Genomic DNA, 13917 nt, shown 5'->3' on the forward strand with positions numbered 1-13917 from the left:
GGACAAGTGTTTTAAAAAAGAGGTGTTACCGAGTGTGTTCTTTTACTCATTTTATGCAATTGCATGTAAAACACTGTATAGTATTACTATTATTATTGATGTTGTTGTTGTTGTTGACAAATGTTTACATTGCTGACGTAATTCGTATCCAAATATCATATTTTTATTAAGTTAAATTGTAACCTAAAAATGACTTCTCCTCTCATTTCACGGCAATGTATATTTGGAATTTAAAGAATGAGAGTGGGGGCAGGCGATTTTATCAACCACTACGCTCGTCAGCAAAACGCACAAGAAGTAAAACGTGGTTTTACTTGAAACCGAGTGACGAAGCGACACCCCGCGCAATAAGCCCTCCTTCAAATCAGTCTCCATCAGGATGTCACGGGTTCTAAGCAACTTGTAATAGCTACGCAAGTTGTGTCTGCTGACACTCAATGAAGACGAGTTGAAGCCTTGTAAACAGAGAAGGGGATGCGCGCACGAGTCCAACCGTTTCACTGATCCAAAATATTTATATCAAGATCACCTCTCACCATTTATGCAATCAATAGCTAAGTTCTAGAAGAAATAACGACAACATTTTAACGATGTCGGATTCACCTGCGCCACCTGCATCGGCAGAATCAGCACAAAGTCAAAGTAGATTTCAAGTGGATCCGGTGGCAGAGGCAGCAGCCGCAGCTGCGAGTGGGGCACCCATAGCTGGAGCTATTCAAGTGCCACCCGGCACAAAATCAGCAATGACCCCAGCCAAACCAACCGAGGCCACGACAGGAAGTGAGGAAGCCAAAGGTAGATTTCGTGTGGTAAACTTTGCAGGTCCGTGTGGAGGTGTAAGCCCAGCAGACGGATCATCAGAATTTGCACAGAACAGTGAAACAGTAAGGAGCGAAGCCAGTTTGCATTCCTCTACTGGAGGTCTCACACATTTTTCTGACACTCACTCCAGTACCTATTACCTGAGAACATTTGGCCACAACACTATTGATGCGGTGCCAAACATCGATTTCTACCGACAATCCGCAGCGCCTCTTGGAGAGAAGCTTGTCCGACCAACACTGTCGGAGCTTCACGATGAGCTTGACAAGGTATGAACTGTTTTATGCCCATAAAAAATTATATATATATATATATATATATATATATATATAAATGTACTTTTTTACGTACTTACATACTTAGTAAAATTTAAATGCTGAAGTTCTTAAAAGAACATAAAAAAAAATAATAAGGGTTTAAATTGTTAAAACTGAAGCACAAATTGGTAATATGATTGCATCAAGGGCATTTAGGCTCTGCTGCTGCATAAATCTTGATAGGAACATAAGTATTCTCTCTCTCTCTCTCTCTGTCTCTCTCTCTCTTTGTGCTTGACACAAACTATAAATACTTGGCTTAAGTGTGTGTGTATATATATATATACACTCGAATTGTGGAGTCAAAAATTGAACTTCAGTTGAAGTACTTTAAAGAGGGAGGGGGTGCATGAATAAAGTGCAAATATTTTAAAGTATAATGTTGAGCATTAGTGTTGAACATTAGTATGGAGACCTCATGCTGTTAATATGTGGCTTGTATAGTAACCTGAGTTTGTGCAATATCATTATTCTGTCATTCACAGACCATGTTGATTTATGACTCACCTAAAATGCCAGTGATTTCTTTGATCTTAATGGCATTCCCTCCTACTTGAGCACATTTATTTATTTATTTGTGTACGTACTTTGTTGAATGGGCCGTGTGATGTCAGAGATGTCACCCACACATTTGTCCTCGGACAATGCCCTTTCTCTCTGTACCCACACCCTGAACACCATGAACGTTAGGCTATGCTGCTGCAATCGCTAACAATACTGCTGTGTTTCCCCCACCCCACTCAATGGCCCAGTGTCTCCTGTTGCGAGTAGATCTCAGTAGTGTTATACCAAAGGAATACAAACCAAAAACCGTTTGGCACCGCAAAGGACAATTTGACCAAGGTGGCGTGGCATACTAAGTTCCACCAAAGAAAGCATTTTATATAAGCACAAAATCAAAATAATTCTGTTTGATCTTACGCTGTACAGGCACTGTTTTACACATTGTGTGTGTGTGTGTGTGTGTGTGTGTGTGTGTGTGTGTGTGGGTGCGTGTGCATGTGTGCGTGCGTGTATGCGTGTGTGTGTTTATGTGTGTTTAAGGAAAACTAAAGAGAAATAATTAAATTAAAGACATATCTTCAAAAAGTATTAAGTACCAAAATACTCTTTACTAGCAATGTGCTCTTGACCGCAAATGATTTCTTTGAAGTAAACAGCTTGTGAAACAATAATAAAATGTCTGGTGGTACAACCATTTAACTAGTTTACTCAAAGGCCAAACAGCTTGGTAGAGTGTCAAGCTTTTGCTGAATGTTTACTTGAAGGAGAGTTGGAGGATTAGTGCAACAGTTCAATATCATTTGCATGAAAGTAAGATAAGGACATCACAAACAAGGGGTAATGTTTTCATATAAGTCAACTGAATCAAGTTTTTTTCCTTTCTTTTTTTTTTTTTGTTAAAGAACTAGCTTGGTGGGTTGATATCAAAGTGGACTGATCTGTTACCAGTATAGGAGTTCTTGTATGCTTTTTGGTATATTTTGACTGTTTATTTTAAAGAAATTCCTTTAAAATAAATAGATTAGCTGCAACACATAGCTATAAATAAATGTGAAAAAAGAAACAAAGAAAACAGAGAAAAAGTGTGTACTAACAGATGCAGTATATTGTGATGCCCAGGAGCCATTTGAAGATGGCTTTGCTAATGGGGAGGAGCCAACAGCTGGTGAAGAAGCTTTGGTTAAAGACATGTCAGAGTCAAAGGGCATGGTGAAGTTCGGCTGGATCAAAGGTGTCTTGGTTAGTGTACTTCACGATTTTTTCCATGTCTGGTACATACCATTATCAAATCATCTTCCACAATATGAACTTCTCAAATGCAGTAATAAAGTATGACAAAAGCCCTAAGAGCTGCTTATAAGAACCTGTAAATAAAAAGTATGGGTAAGCAACAAAATGCCTTCAAATGCATAACATGCATAGTCTATCCTTCCTGAATCTACACTGAGTGCTATTTTAATAACGCATAAGCACGTCTGTATCCTTTTTCAGTTCTTTAATGTGTAGAACTGCATGATATGTGTAATGGTTTCCGTAGGAAACATTCTGAAACAAATCCACATCACACTATATGAGATCATTTTAATATTGTTAGAGGTCTAGATTCAATATTTACAAAGGCATAGAGCACAGAGGAAATGAGGTATGCACCAGAGTTGCTGTAAGGTAGTCTACCTAAGTTTACTTTTCAGATGAATACACATAATAAAACATGAAATAGTTACTCATATGAGCTCAATAATATCTATAACTACACTTTTGAGCCTTTCAAAAAAGAATTTTTTTTTTAAAAAAAGTGCCCTTTATGACCAAAGATGTAAGGAGGAGACTCTAAAATGATTTCTGGAATAGCTTTTAATCATTTGAAATGAATGATTACTAATGTTTGTGAACACCTGTTAACACATACAGTGTGTCATAACTTATCTTGAACCTGTATTCCAACATATTTGGACAGCATGTTTCTCAATTTCTACTCAAATTTGAAATCGACAAATTGTGTTTCGTTCATGACATGACTCCAACTCCAGGTTATGCACACTGAGAATACACTTCAGGCTGCCAGTTTGCATCTTTGCCTAATTCATTGTATCATTTCCCCAGGTGCGATGCATGCTGAACATTTGGGGAGTGATGTTGTTTATCCGAATGTCATGGATTGTAGGCCAAGCTGGGATTGGTACATCTTTATATCTACACTCTGAACAGGAACAGATTTGATCCAGTGACAATTATCTCACCAGTCATAACAGTTCAAGTAGCAATGGAGATAAACCAGTCATCATCAATTATTAGACCTACTCATTTATGTTACTGATTTTCTTATTGACAGCTTGCCCTGACATCCTGTGCTATCTATTTATGGAATTATTTCCCTCCTCTGTATTCTCAGAATACTCAGGAAACAGAACATTCTCAGGAATGACAGGAAATTAGTGTCGCCCTGTAATGGTTCATGTCTGTATTGTTGGCTTTTACGAACACGTTCAGTAGTTCAAAATAAAGACGTTCAACATTTGAAATTATAATTCAGTTTCATCAGATTTGCAAAGTTCTTGGAACCTCTGATGTGTTGTTCTCTTCTTTGCCAGCTCTCTCATGTGCAATTATTGCTATGGCAGTAGTTGTAACCACCATCACTGGACTTTCCACTTCAGCAATTGCAACCAATGGTTTCGTGAAAGGAGGTAAAAAATGTTTCTCTTACATACAACCTCTGTTTCTGATTTTTGCTTATATGTGTTCTTGACTTATTTATATTTGTATTCTTGACTTATTTATACTTTTATGTATCTGGTTTGATTTTGGTACATTATTTGATTTTTGCTGATTTTTAGTTTGAAATCTCCCAAGAAAATCAGTTTGTCAATTTGTTTCTAGCCAAGTTTAGCCACCAGTGTTAATCTTTGTTGCATCCTCAGGTGGAGCATACTATTTGATATCCAGGAGTTTGGGTCCTGAATTTGGTGGATCCATTGGTCTAATTTTTGCCTTTGCTAACGCTGTTGCTGTTGCCATGTACGTTGTGGGTTTTGCAGAAACAGTTGTGGAGCTTCTAGATGTAAGAGCCTTTCATTTTCCTCCTGCAACTCTCACAGTCTCTAGCACTGAGTGAACCATTCAAATGCTATAAATACGTTCGACCATGCAGTGAATGCTCAATCCGATTTTCCACAGAGCGTGGATGCCCTTATGACAGACGAAATTAACGACATTCGTATTGTCGGCACCCTCACAGTCATTTTACTTTTGGGGATCTCTGTGGCAGGAATGGAGTGGGAGGCTAAGGTACAGTTAAGCAAAAGACAGTTTCTTCCAAAGCAATGAAGCAGTTTTTTTCCCCCTGAGAGTTTTTTGCTTATTTAAAGCTTATCTATTGGTTTTCCAGGCCCAGATTGTGTTACTTGTCATTCTGCTGGCGGCTATCCTCAACTACTTCATTGGGTCATTTGTACCAATGGACTTTAAGGAGCCCATGGGTTTTTTTGGCTACAAAGGTTTGCAGCATTATTGTAGCACCTACTTGAAAAGACAGCAAAACGAACAAACAAACAGACAAAAGAACAAAATATAAACCAATACATGAATTAACAAATATGCATACATATGTCCACTCTTTTTTATTTTATTTTCATATTTACTTGGAAAACTGTCAGCAGAAGATAATAAATATCCCTTTATCTCAAGGTCATAAGAACAGACAGTTTTCAGTGTTTATACAAGTAAACTGAAATATGAGTTTTTCTTGATCTGTGTTTTTGACTACCATACACTATGTAGCTTTAGTATGTTGGTGTACTATTTACAAATAACGGACAGTTAAGTCTTAATTTTTTCTCCAAAAGCTGCGATACTGATAGAAAACATGGGACCAGACTTCAGAGATGGTGAGACGTTCTTCTCCGTGTTTGCCATCTTCTTTCCTGCTGCAACTGGCATTTTGGCAGGAGCCAACATCTCAGGCGACTTATCGGTGAGGTCACGGATCCTCGCTGTTGACTATTATTTTCTTGAAACATAACTTTGCTAATTATAATTCAGAGATTTCTCCAATTAAGTGAACACCTCAAGACCATAAGCTTGCGTAGTTGCTTTTTGTGGTGTTATTTGCCTTAAAATTTGTCTTTTTTGACACTCCAGGACCCACAGTTGGCAATTCCAAAAGGAACTCTTTTGGCCATCCTGATAACTGGCATTGTTTATGTAGCGGTAGCAATTTCATCGGGTAATATGCATATATTACGGTACTTTGATATGTTTGCCTGAACTTTATGAGTCAGAAGGCAGTGCATAACATAGTGATTCATCCCCTTCATATTATTTGGGCCCCACTGCCCTTTAATTCAAACTCTGAGACATACGATAATAATTATACATGATCATATCAATTATCAAATTTACTCAAAGTGAAAGTATCTGTTTGGTTAGGCATTTTATAACTAAACCTTACTCAGACCCTTTTCACTTGTGCACAAATCCCATTTTTATCCACATAAATCTGAAAATCTTTCTTTCTTTCTTTTTTTAACTGCAGGAGCTTCCATACTACGAGATGCAACAGGAGATAACAATGATACCATCATTGGCTCACTGGAGAACTGTACAGATGCTGCCTGTACTCTGGGTTATGATTTCTCCATCTGCCAGGAGGGTGGCTGCAAATTTGGGCTCCAGAATGACTTTCAGGTTTGTCAGCGTAATTGCCGCAAACAGTCTCAACACCATCGTTCAACACCAGTAACAGGGCTCCTACATTTGACTTATGAAATATCATAAGTAATTGGATGTTCTACACATTTTACTCTTAGCTGCATCCACTGTGCACTTTTTAAAAATAGTTTGATGGTCTTGCACAGCAAAGTTTGTATTCTCTCTGGTCTGTGGATGTACTGGTTTAGATGAGACATATGGAGAAACAACTGAGATAATGGTAGTTGTGTAACAAGTCACATGCTGTCAGGTCAGACTTGAATGAAGGCATTGAGAGGCATTCTCGCCTGCAGACCCCCCTGTCTTTTGTGACAATGATACCACACACAAATTTTGCACAGCAAGTTTTGTTTTCCTCACGCATCTCATTTTGATTTAAATTGAATGTTCACCTGTAACTGCTGGTATAAGCATCACAGTTTCATGATTAAATACACTTTTTAGGGGGGTTTTTTTTTGGGGGGGGGGGGTTGTGATGCATGATTTAGGTATCAGTTTGTATTCTAACATGGGAGCTTGTTTTTTTTTTTTTTAGGTCATGAGCATGGTGTCACTCTTTGGTCCTCTTATCACTGCTGGTATTTTCTCTGCAACATTATCATCTGCTCTTGCCTCCTTAGTCAGTGCCCCCAAAGTGTTCCAGGTGAATGAAACATTTGTTATATAAACATTTACTTATTTCCATTGTCCTTGAGAATGATCTTTATATGGTTTGATGTGTTTTGAAAATGGTTATGTTCTTTTTTTGTTTGTATAAGGATTCAACAGATGGGTTTTTTTTCCCCTGGTTTTGTAGGCTTTGTGCAAGGATAACATCTATCCTGGTATTGGTGTGTTTGCCAAAGGTTATGGGAAAAACAACGAACCTCTTCGCGGCTATGTTCTTACTTTCTGCATTGCTCTTGCCTTCATTCTGATTGGTGAGTCGATCAAAAGCAGTGTTCAAATTTTGCTGGAATTTCTTTTAAAGTTCTTGATATCCATCTTTGCCAGAGGTTTTATTTGAAGCGCATCTGAACTTAGCTCTTTGTTTGTTGCTTTGTCCCTTCAGCGGAGCTAAACGTGATTGCTCCCATCATTTCAAACTTCTTCCTAGCCTCCTATGCCTTAATCAATTTCTCTGTCTTCCATGCCTCGTTGGCGAACTCTCCAGGTAAACTTGAAAACTGTGTAATTTTAAACAGTATGAAACAATTAGAGAGCATTGAGTATAACCCTTTATAACAGACATGGCACATTATCCATCTGCTTGTTGTCCTGTTATTCTTTATAGTGTCACTTTGCATTCTGTTGTAAATAGTGTTGTTTCTAATTATAGGGTGAGAGATAAAAGGGAGGTAATGTGAGATTTTTATGATTTGTATGTCTTTCTTTTATAATTAAATAGGATGGCGTCCAAGTTTTAAATATTACAATAAATGGGTTTCGTTGGCTGGAGCTGTGTTGTGCTGTGTGGTCATGTTTGTCATCAACTGGTGGGCTGCCCTCGTAACAAACGTAATTGTCATGGCACTTTACATATATGTCAGCTACAAGAAACCAGGTAATGTCCTATGCTCTGAAATACACATAAACTACACCTCCACCCCAATTCTCAACTATGCTGAATGAATGATTTTCATAGCTATCTGATTGTTTAGATTTGATTTTGCTAATCTCTCCCCTGAAGTCACAAGAGGCAGAATTTTTTTCTTGTGGAAGTGAGAGTTCATGAATAAATATTAGATTTTACAACTAGTTTCAGAAAGTCAACCATAATAGAATTTGGTGTTTTATTTTAGTTTCAGGCATATATAGAGATATTGGCAGATACATAAGAAAATAAATAAATAAATAAAATTAATGCATGCCATGTACTTACCCTGTGTCTCAGATGTAAACTGGGGCTCATCCACTCAAGCACTAATGTACAACCAAGCCTTGTCTCACTGCCTACACCTCACTGGAGTGGAAGACCACATCAAGAACTTCAGGTATTTCCTTCAAGTGCACATTCAAGAGTCTACTTATTAAGATTTGAGAAGACGTCAGTCCTCTTCAGTTTGGTGCTAACAGCAATAGCAATATCTGCAGATATGCCAATTACAATCAGGCTGTTTTCCATATTTGGTGCTATGTGTGTTGTAACTTCCCACACAGACCACAGTGCCTTGTGATGAGTGGGTATCCCAATGCCAGACCTGCACTGATTCACTTAGTGCATGCTTTCACAAAGAATGTGGGCTTGATGGTCTGTGGACACGTCCGAACGGTAGATACCCCTTAATATTTTAGTTTTTGGTCATCATTGATTGACAACACTCTCCAGCAAGCTGCTTATATTACACCCTGTACTGTATACATTGAAATTGGGGCATCTGTTTGAATGTGTGTGTTTCTCCAAAGGGTTCCCGAAAGCCAAGCTACAAGGACATGATGAATGATCAAATTCGGTACCAGCGCTGGCTTCTGAAAAAGCACATCAAGGCCTTTTACACACCAGTGTATGCAGAGGACCTAAGGCAGGGAGCCCAGTACCTGCTGCAGGTAAACATCATGCTGAAGAACAAGGCCAAAGGATTAGCATGGTGCACATATTGCTTTATCCCACACAACACTCTCTTACATTAAAGAAAACAGATCCGGAATGTCTTCCAAATTTAGAAGTTTAACATTAGTACTGGTTTTCAGCGGGAGTGTAAGTGACTTCCTTATGCTCAGGAAGACATTTTTTATTATATGTGATTTACCTTGACTGGTAGGTGTTTCATTTCTTTCTTTCTTTCTTTCTTTTCCTTTCAAAGGCAACAGGTTTGGGTCGTTTGAAACCTAATACACTAGTGTTTGGTTTCAAGAACAACTGGCAGGACTGGGATATGAAAGATGTGGAAACATACATCAACACTATACAGTAAGTATGTACTAAATTTTCTAGGTAAGCTCTTCACTAAGTAAGACTACGCTTATGTAGCCTCAGTGTGATGACTGGTAACTGACATGTTCTTTTTATGCAAAACAGTAGAATCAGTCAGAATCAGTCAGTCTCTATGGTTTGTATTTGTTTATGTTTTATTGTGTGGAAATGCCTGAGGCATAATTATGATGAAAATGTATTAACCCTGCTGGTAGCACAAACAAAATTTAACTCGACAATTAAAAAGACACTTTGAAAAATATTATACCCTTCCTCACTCATGTTTTTGGTTCTTGCTCCTAACATCTGCTCTTGGTTATGAAAATACCCACATTCTAGATCGTTTGAGACAAAGGAAAAAAAAATGTCTTAATTCACAGATATATACTGTTCTTTTTTTCTATTTATAGTGATGCCTTTGACCTACAGTATGGTACAGTTCTCATCAGGCTGAAGGAGGGACTTGATATATCCCATATCCAAGGCCAAGGTGTGCATTTAATACAAACTGTGCATGATTTTTTAGTCTCTGAATAATACCCACAAAAGAATTGTTGTCTAAAACATGTAGAGCAGATTCAGGGCTGTTTGGCAAGACATATAAATTACTGAACGCAGTTATTTACAATATGAGATTCATCCAACAACACAGTATGTGAGCCAGTGTGACATTGAAAAGTACACTGACTTAGAAAGTGATTGCAATGTTTCTCAACTGTCTAGTCTGTATAGCTATATTAAATGACCTCAATTTTGTGTCTTACCTCTGTCACTCCTTTTATCCACTCTCCTCAGATGAATTTTTGTCATCCCATGAGAAAACTCCAGGGACAAAGGACATTTTGTTGTCTATCAACACAGGCAAGGACTCTGACAGTGATACCTCAAAACCATCATCTAAAGCTGCAAGTTTTCAAAGCAGTCCAGTCATTCACAGAGGTCACAGTCTGCAACAGTGCTTTCACTTAATTACTGAGAATCAATCATTTAAATCTCCCTTTTAAGAATCTGACCTGACATAACAGTAGTTAATTTGCTTAAGAATGATTGTTCCTGTTTGAGACATTTCTACTTTATGACTTTGTGATGCACAGATGTCAAAAGTTTTCCTGTGCAGCTAAGCATAGCTGATGAGAAGCTTCTGGCAGCCAGTCAGCAATTCAAGAAGAAACAGTGCAAAGGAACCATAGATGTTTGGTGGCTATTTGATGATGGAGGTGTGTTGAACCAAATTTACGTTCCAAATTAGGTCAGTTATCACGTGTCCCTCTAAAACTGATTTTATTGACATTCCTCTGAAAGTTGATACACTTGTCATAAATGTGTACCATAAGTGCTTTTCTTTATCTTGTATATTTGTGACTCTCCACCTGTATCTGAAATTCATAAATGTGAATGTTTATAAATTTTTCAGGGTTAACTCTACTGATACCATATTTGCTGACCAACAAGAAAAAATGGAAGGACTGTAAGATCCGAGTGTTCATTGGAGGAAAGATCAACAGGATTGACCATGATCGCAGGGCGTGAGTGTCCACATTTAGCTATTAAAATGGAAAAAAAAAAAACCTAATGTAAAACATTCTGTATTCTGTTTTAAGTAACTGCAAATTTTATAGTATTTTTTATTGGCTGTTGGCTCCTTTATTGGCTATTGGCTGTTGGCTACTTAATTGCAGCCTGTACATTTTCATTGTGAGTACTATGTTTTATCTAATATCTCTAAAAATGTTTATGCACATAAAAGCTATTCATCAGGTAATTTTCAGATGTTGCATGAAATACTTGATCATTAAAGAAAACGGAGGTGAATTTGACACAGCTTTGTCTTTAAGGTCAACTTTGTTTGCTTTCTTACAGAATGGCTGCTCTCCTGAGCAAGTTCCGGATAGACTTTTCAGACATCAATGTACTTGGAGACATCAACATAAAACCTAAAAAGCAAAAGTAAGAATCAGTTACTACAGCGAGCACATAAACGAATGTGTGTTCTTAGTAGGTTCAAGTGACGGGCATCCTGTTCTATTCCCCTTTAGCAAAGAGAAGTTTGAGGAACTGATTGAACCGTACAGACTTAAAGAAGAAGACATGGAGCAAGAAGCAGCAGAGAAACTTAAGGCGGAGGAGCCCTGGAGGATCACAGATAATGAGCTGCAACTGTACAGGGCCAAGGTCTGTCTCTCACCAGCAGAAAATAGGCCAAATTTCAGAACCATGTAAAAATGTGACTAAATAGTGGTTGTTACAAGGAAACTGTGATATGGATAAAGTGTTTGGGGTTGTGTAAAATTTTAAGGGTTGCCCTGCAAAACACTACAAATGCATTGGTGCTGAATATGAAATGTTTCTTTTTATTAGACAAACCGTCAAATCAGGTTGAATGAACTGCTTAAGGAACACTCAAGCACGGCAAATCTCATTGTCATGTAAGTAAAGTGTCTAATGCTGTTATTTGCCTTATAACCCTGGGAGTTGTTTGAAACACTTATGTCTCTTTCAATTGCTCTTCACAACATTTTATGCATGCAGCAAGATTTGATTGACTGATCTCATTTTTGTACTCCAAGTTTGAATGTGTCTTTCTATCCCAAAGGAGTATGCCACTTGCCAGGAAAGGAACAGTATCCAGTGCCCTCTACATGAGCTGGTTGGACACTTTGTCAAAAGACCTGCCTCCCATTCTCCTTGTGCGAGGAAACCATCAAAGTGTTCTCACCTTTTACTCTTAAAGTGTGTTTAAATATCTAAAGGAAGGAGTTTAAAGTAAATATACTGTTACAATCAGTAAAACTCTGTAAAAAAAAAAAAAAACATTTGGTAATTTTTTTCCCAAACCACCACATCGTGTTGAAAACCACTGAAAAAGAATCAAACCACTCTAAGCCACAGTGAGCAGCTGCTGATTTTCTTGATTGATATCAGATTATATTCATTCCTGATGGAGAGGTTAGCATGAAAATAAGTTGATCAGTATTGTAATTTTACAGATTTTATAATAAGTTAGACTTTGATGCTTCTTGTTTGAGTGTTTCCTGGTAAACTGATGTTATGTCCATGTTTGATACATGAGGTTATGACCAGTATGTTTCTTTGCCATGGATACAACTAGCTAACATTCTTGCTAACATTCAGACTACTAGTGAAATGTTCATTGTTCACAATACTGTTGATAAATATATAGTTGGCTCACTCTTAAATTACTTTTTGGTTGAAACTGTCCTCATGAAGTATCCACTCAAGATAATACATGTTGTTAAATTCACAGAATAATGTATGTGCTTTAATTTATTTCTGTTCAGAGAAATTATTGATTTTGCCCTTTATAATATTTCTTAGTATGCGCATTGTCTTTGAAGGTCGGCCCAAACTACCAGTATTAACAACACTATCCAGCTGCAAAGAGGCACGCCAAAAAAATAATATTTGTTTTCCTTGTAACATCAGAGAGTGATCTTAGTGAAAAATATCTTTGTTTGGGCACACTATTTATGAAGACTAGGCAATTGTTTTTCTACCCATGGAATATGAATCATATAATTGACTAAATAAATGAAAGTGATCATTAACAACACTTACGCATTTCTTTCCTTCTTAGGCAGTCACTTGCAGTGTATTTGCTGGTATTTTTCCCAAAACAAATGTAATTGTCTATATCAGAGAAGTTTTCCATTTTACATAAGCAGAATGCAAGTCTTATCAACATCCATGCTGAAAACATTGTTAAAGTAAAAAGGATACTCCTGGCCTTCCAAAATTAACAACACAGCTTAGGAGACTGCAATGTAAGCCCTTGAAATAAAGCTTACTAAACAATATAGAGGCATGCAGCTTCATACACAAGATTTATACATTCCTCATCCCTTTTGTCCCCCTCCTTTACAGTTTCAACTCTTAAGGCTGTTGAATATCAAACTTAATAATCTAAAAGATGAAACCAATTGAACACATAAGATGAAGGTCAAAACTATGATGTGGGCAGGCAACCCTGACTGTGGAGAACTGCAGTTTCTGTATGCTGGGTCTTTACCACAACATCAATGATTCACATCATCAAGGTCCTTGGATGTTAGATTCAAGTATTTTAGATCAAAATGCATTCACTTGACGTATTAGTAGGCAAGGCCATATTCATCAACAGTGAGTAAATTTCACCTTACATCATTAAACACTGAGAGAGGGGAAGGCTGTGCGTACATTCCTCCCGTAGCAATATTTTTTCATTTGCAGCACACTTTCACACACTCCAAGTTTTGATAAAACATTCTCATAAATTACACATACATGATATATGATATACGTCATTTACTATGTAAACATTTCAAAATCCTGGAGACTTATCAAGGGTCATAAATCATAATGTGACCATAATATGTGCAGGATAATTTCTTTAAGATATAGTAAAATTAAACTTGTTTCCTCATCATATTTTATGCTCAACTCTAACTATAAGCATTATTTGCCACTTTAAAAATCATTAGCTATTTATTTCTCAAAGATTTTTGTAAATTCCTAGCTAAACAGGACCACTGCAATGTGTTTCAAATAAGGTGACTGTCAAGACAGAATAGATATTATATCATATTTTCACAAAGGAACAGATTATTTCTGTTGTATCAACACAATCTGCATACATTGTTTCGTTCCCCCATTAACAATTGAATCTCATTAATA

General features: G+C 37.3%; 1 protein-coding gene across 1 annotated transcript; it reads left to right on the forward strand.

Annotated features, from left to right (window-relative positions):
* Window positions 1-590: 590 nt before the first annotated feature.
* Window positions 591-11975, forward strand: LOC115823133 (solute carrier family 12 member 2). The gene is made up of 26 exons (XM_030787157.1): window positions 591-1091; window positions 2763-2882; window positions 3747-3822; window positions 4235-4330; window positions 4565-4704; window positions 4821-4931; window positions 5032-5140; window positions 5489-5616; window positions 5784-5868; window positions 6178-6329; window positions 6889-6996; window positions 7150-7273; window positions 7405-7506; window positions 7741-7896; window positions 8227-8326; window positions 8493-8604; window positions 8739-8879; window positions 9137-9243; window positions 9657-9736; window positions 10042-10185; window positions 10341-10463; window positions 10661-10772; window positions 11107-11193; window positions 11283-11418; window positions 11605-11672; window positions 11840-11975. Exons 1-26 carry the CDS (start codon window positions 591-593, stop codon window positions 11973-11975), a joined length of 3354 nt encoding a protein of 1117 aa, XP_030643017.1.
* The last annotated feature ends 1942 nt before the right edge of the window (window positions 11976-13917 follow it).

This window comes from Chanos chanos, chromosome 1 (genome assembly GCF_902362185.1).
Source record: "Chanos chanos chromosome 1, fChaCha1.1, whole genome shotgun sequence".
In the NCBI taxonomy this organism is placed as follows: Eukaryota; Metazoa; Chordata; class Actinopteri; order Gonorynchiformes; family Chanidae; genus Chanos; species Chanos chanos.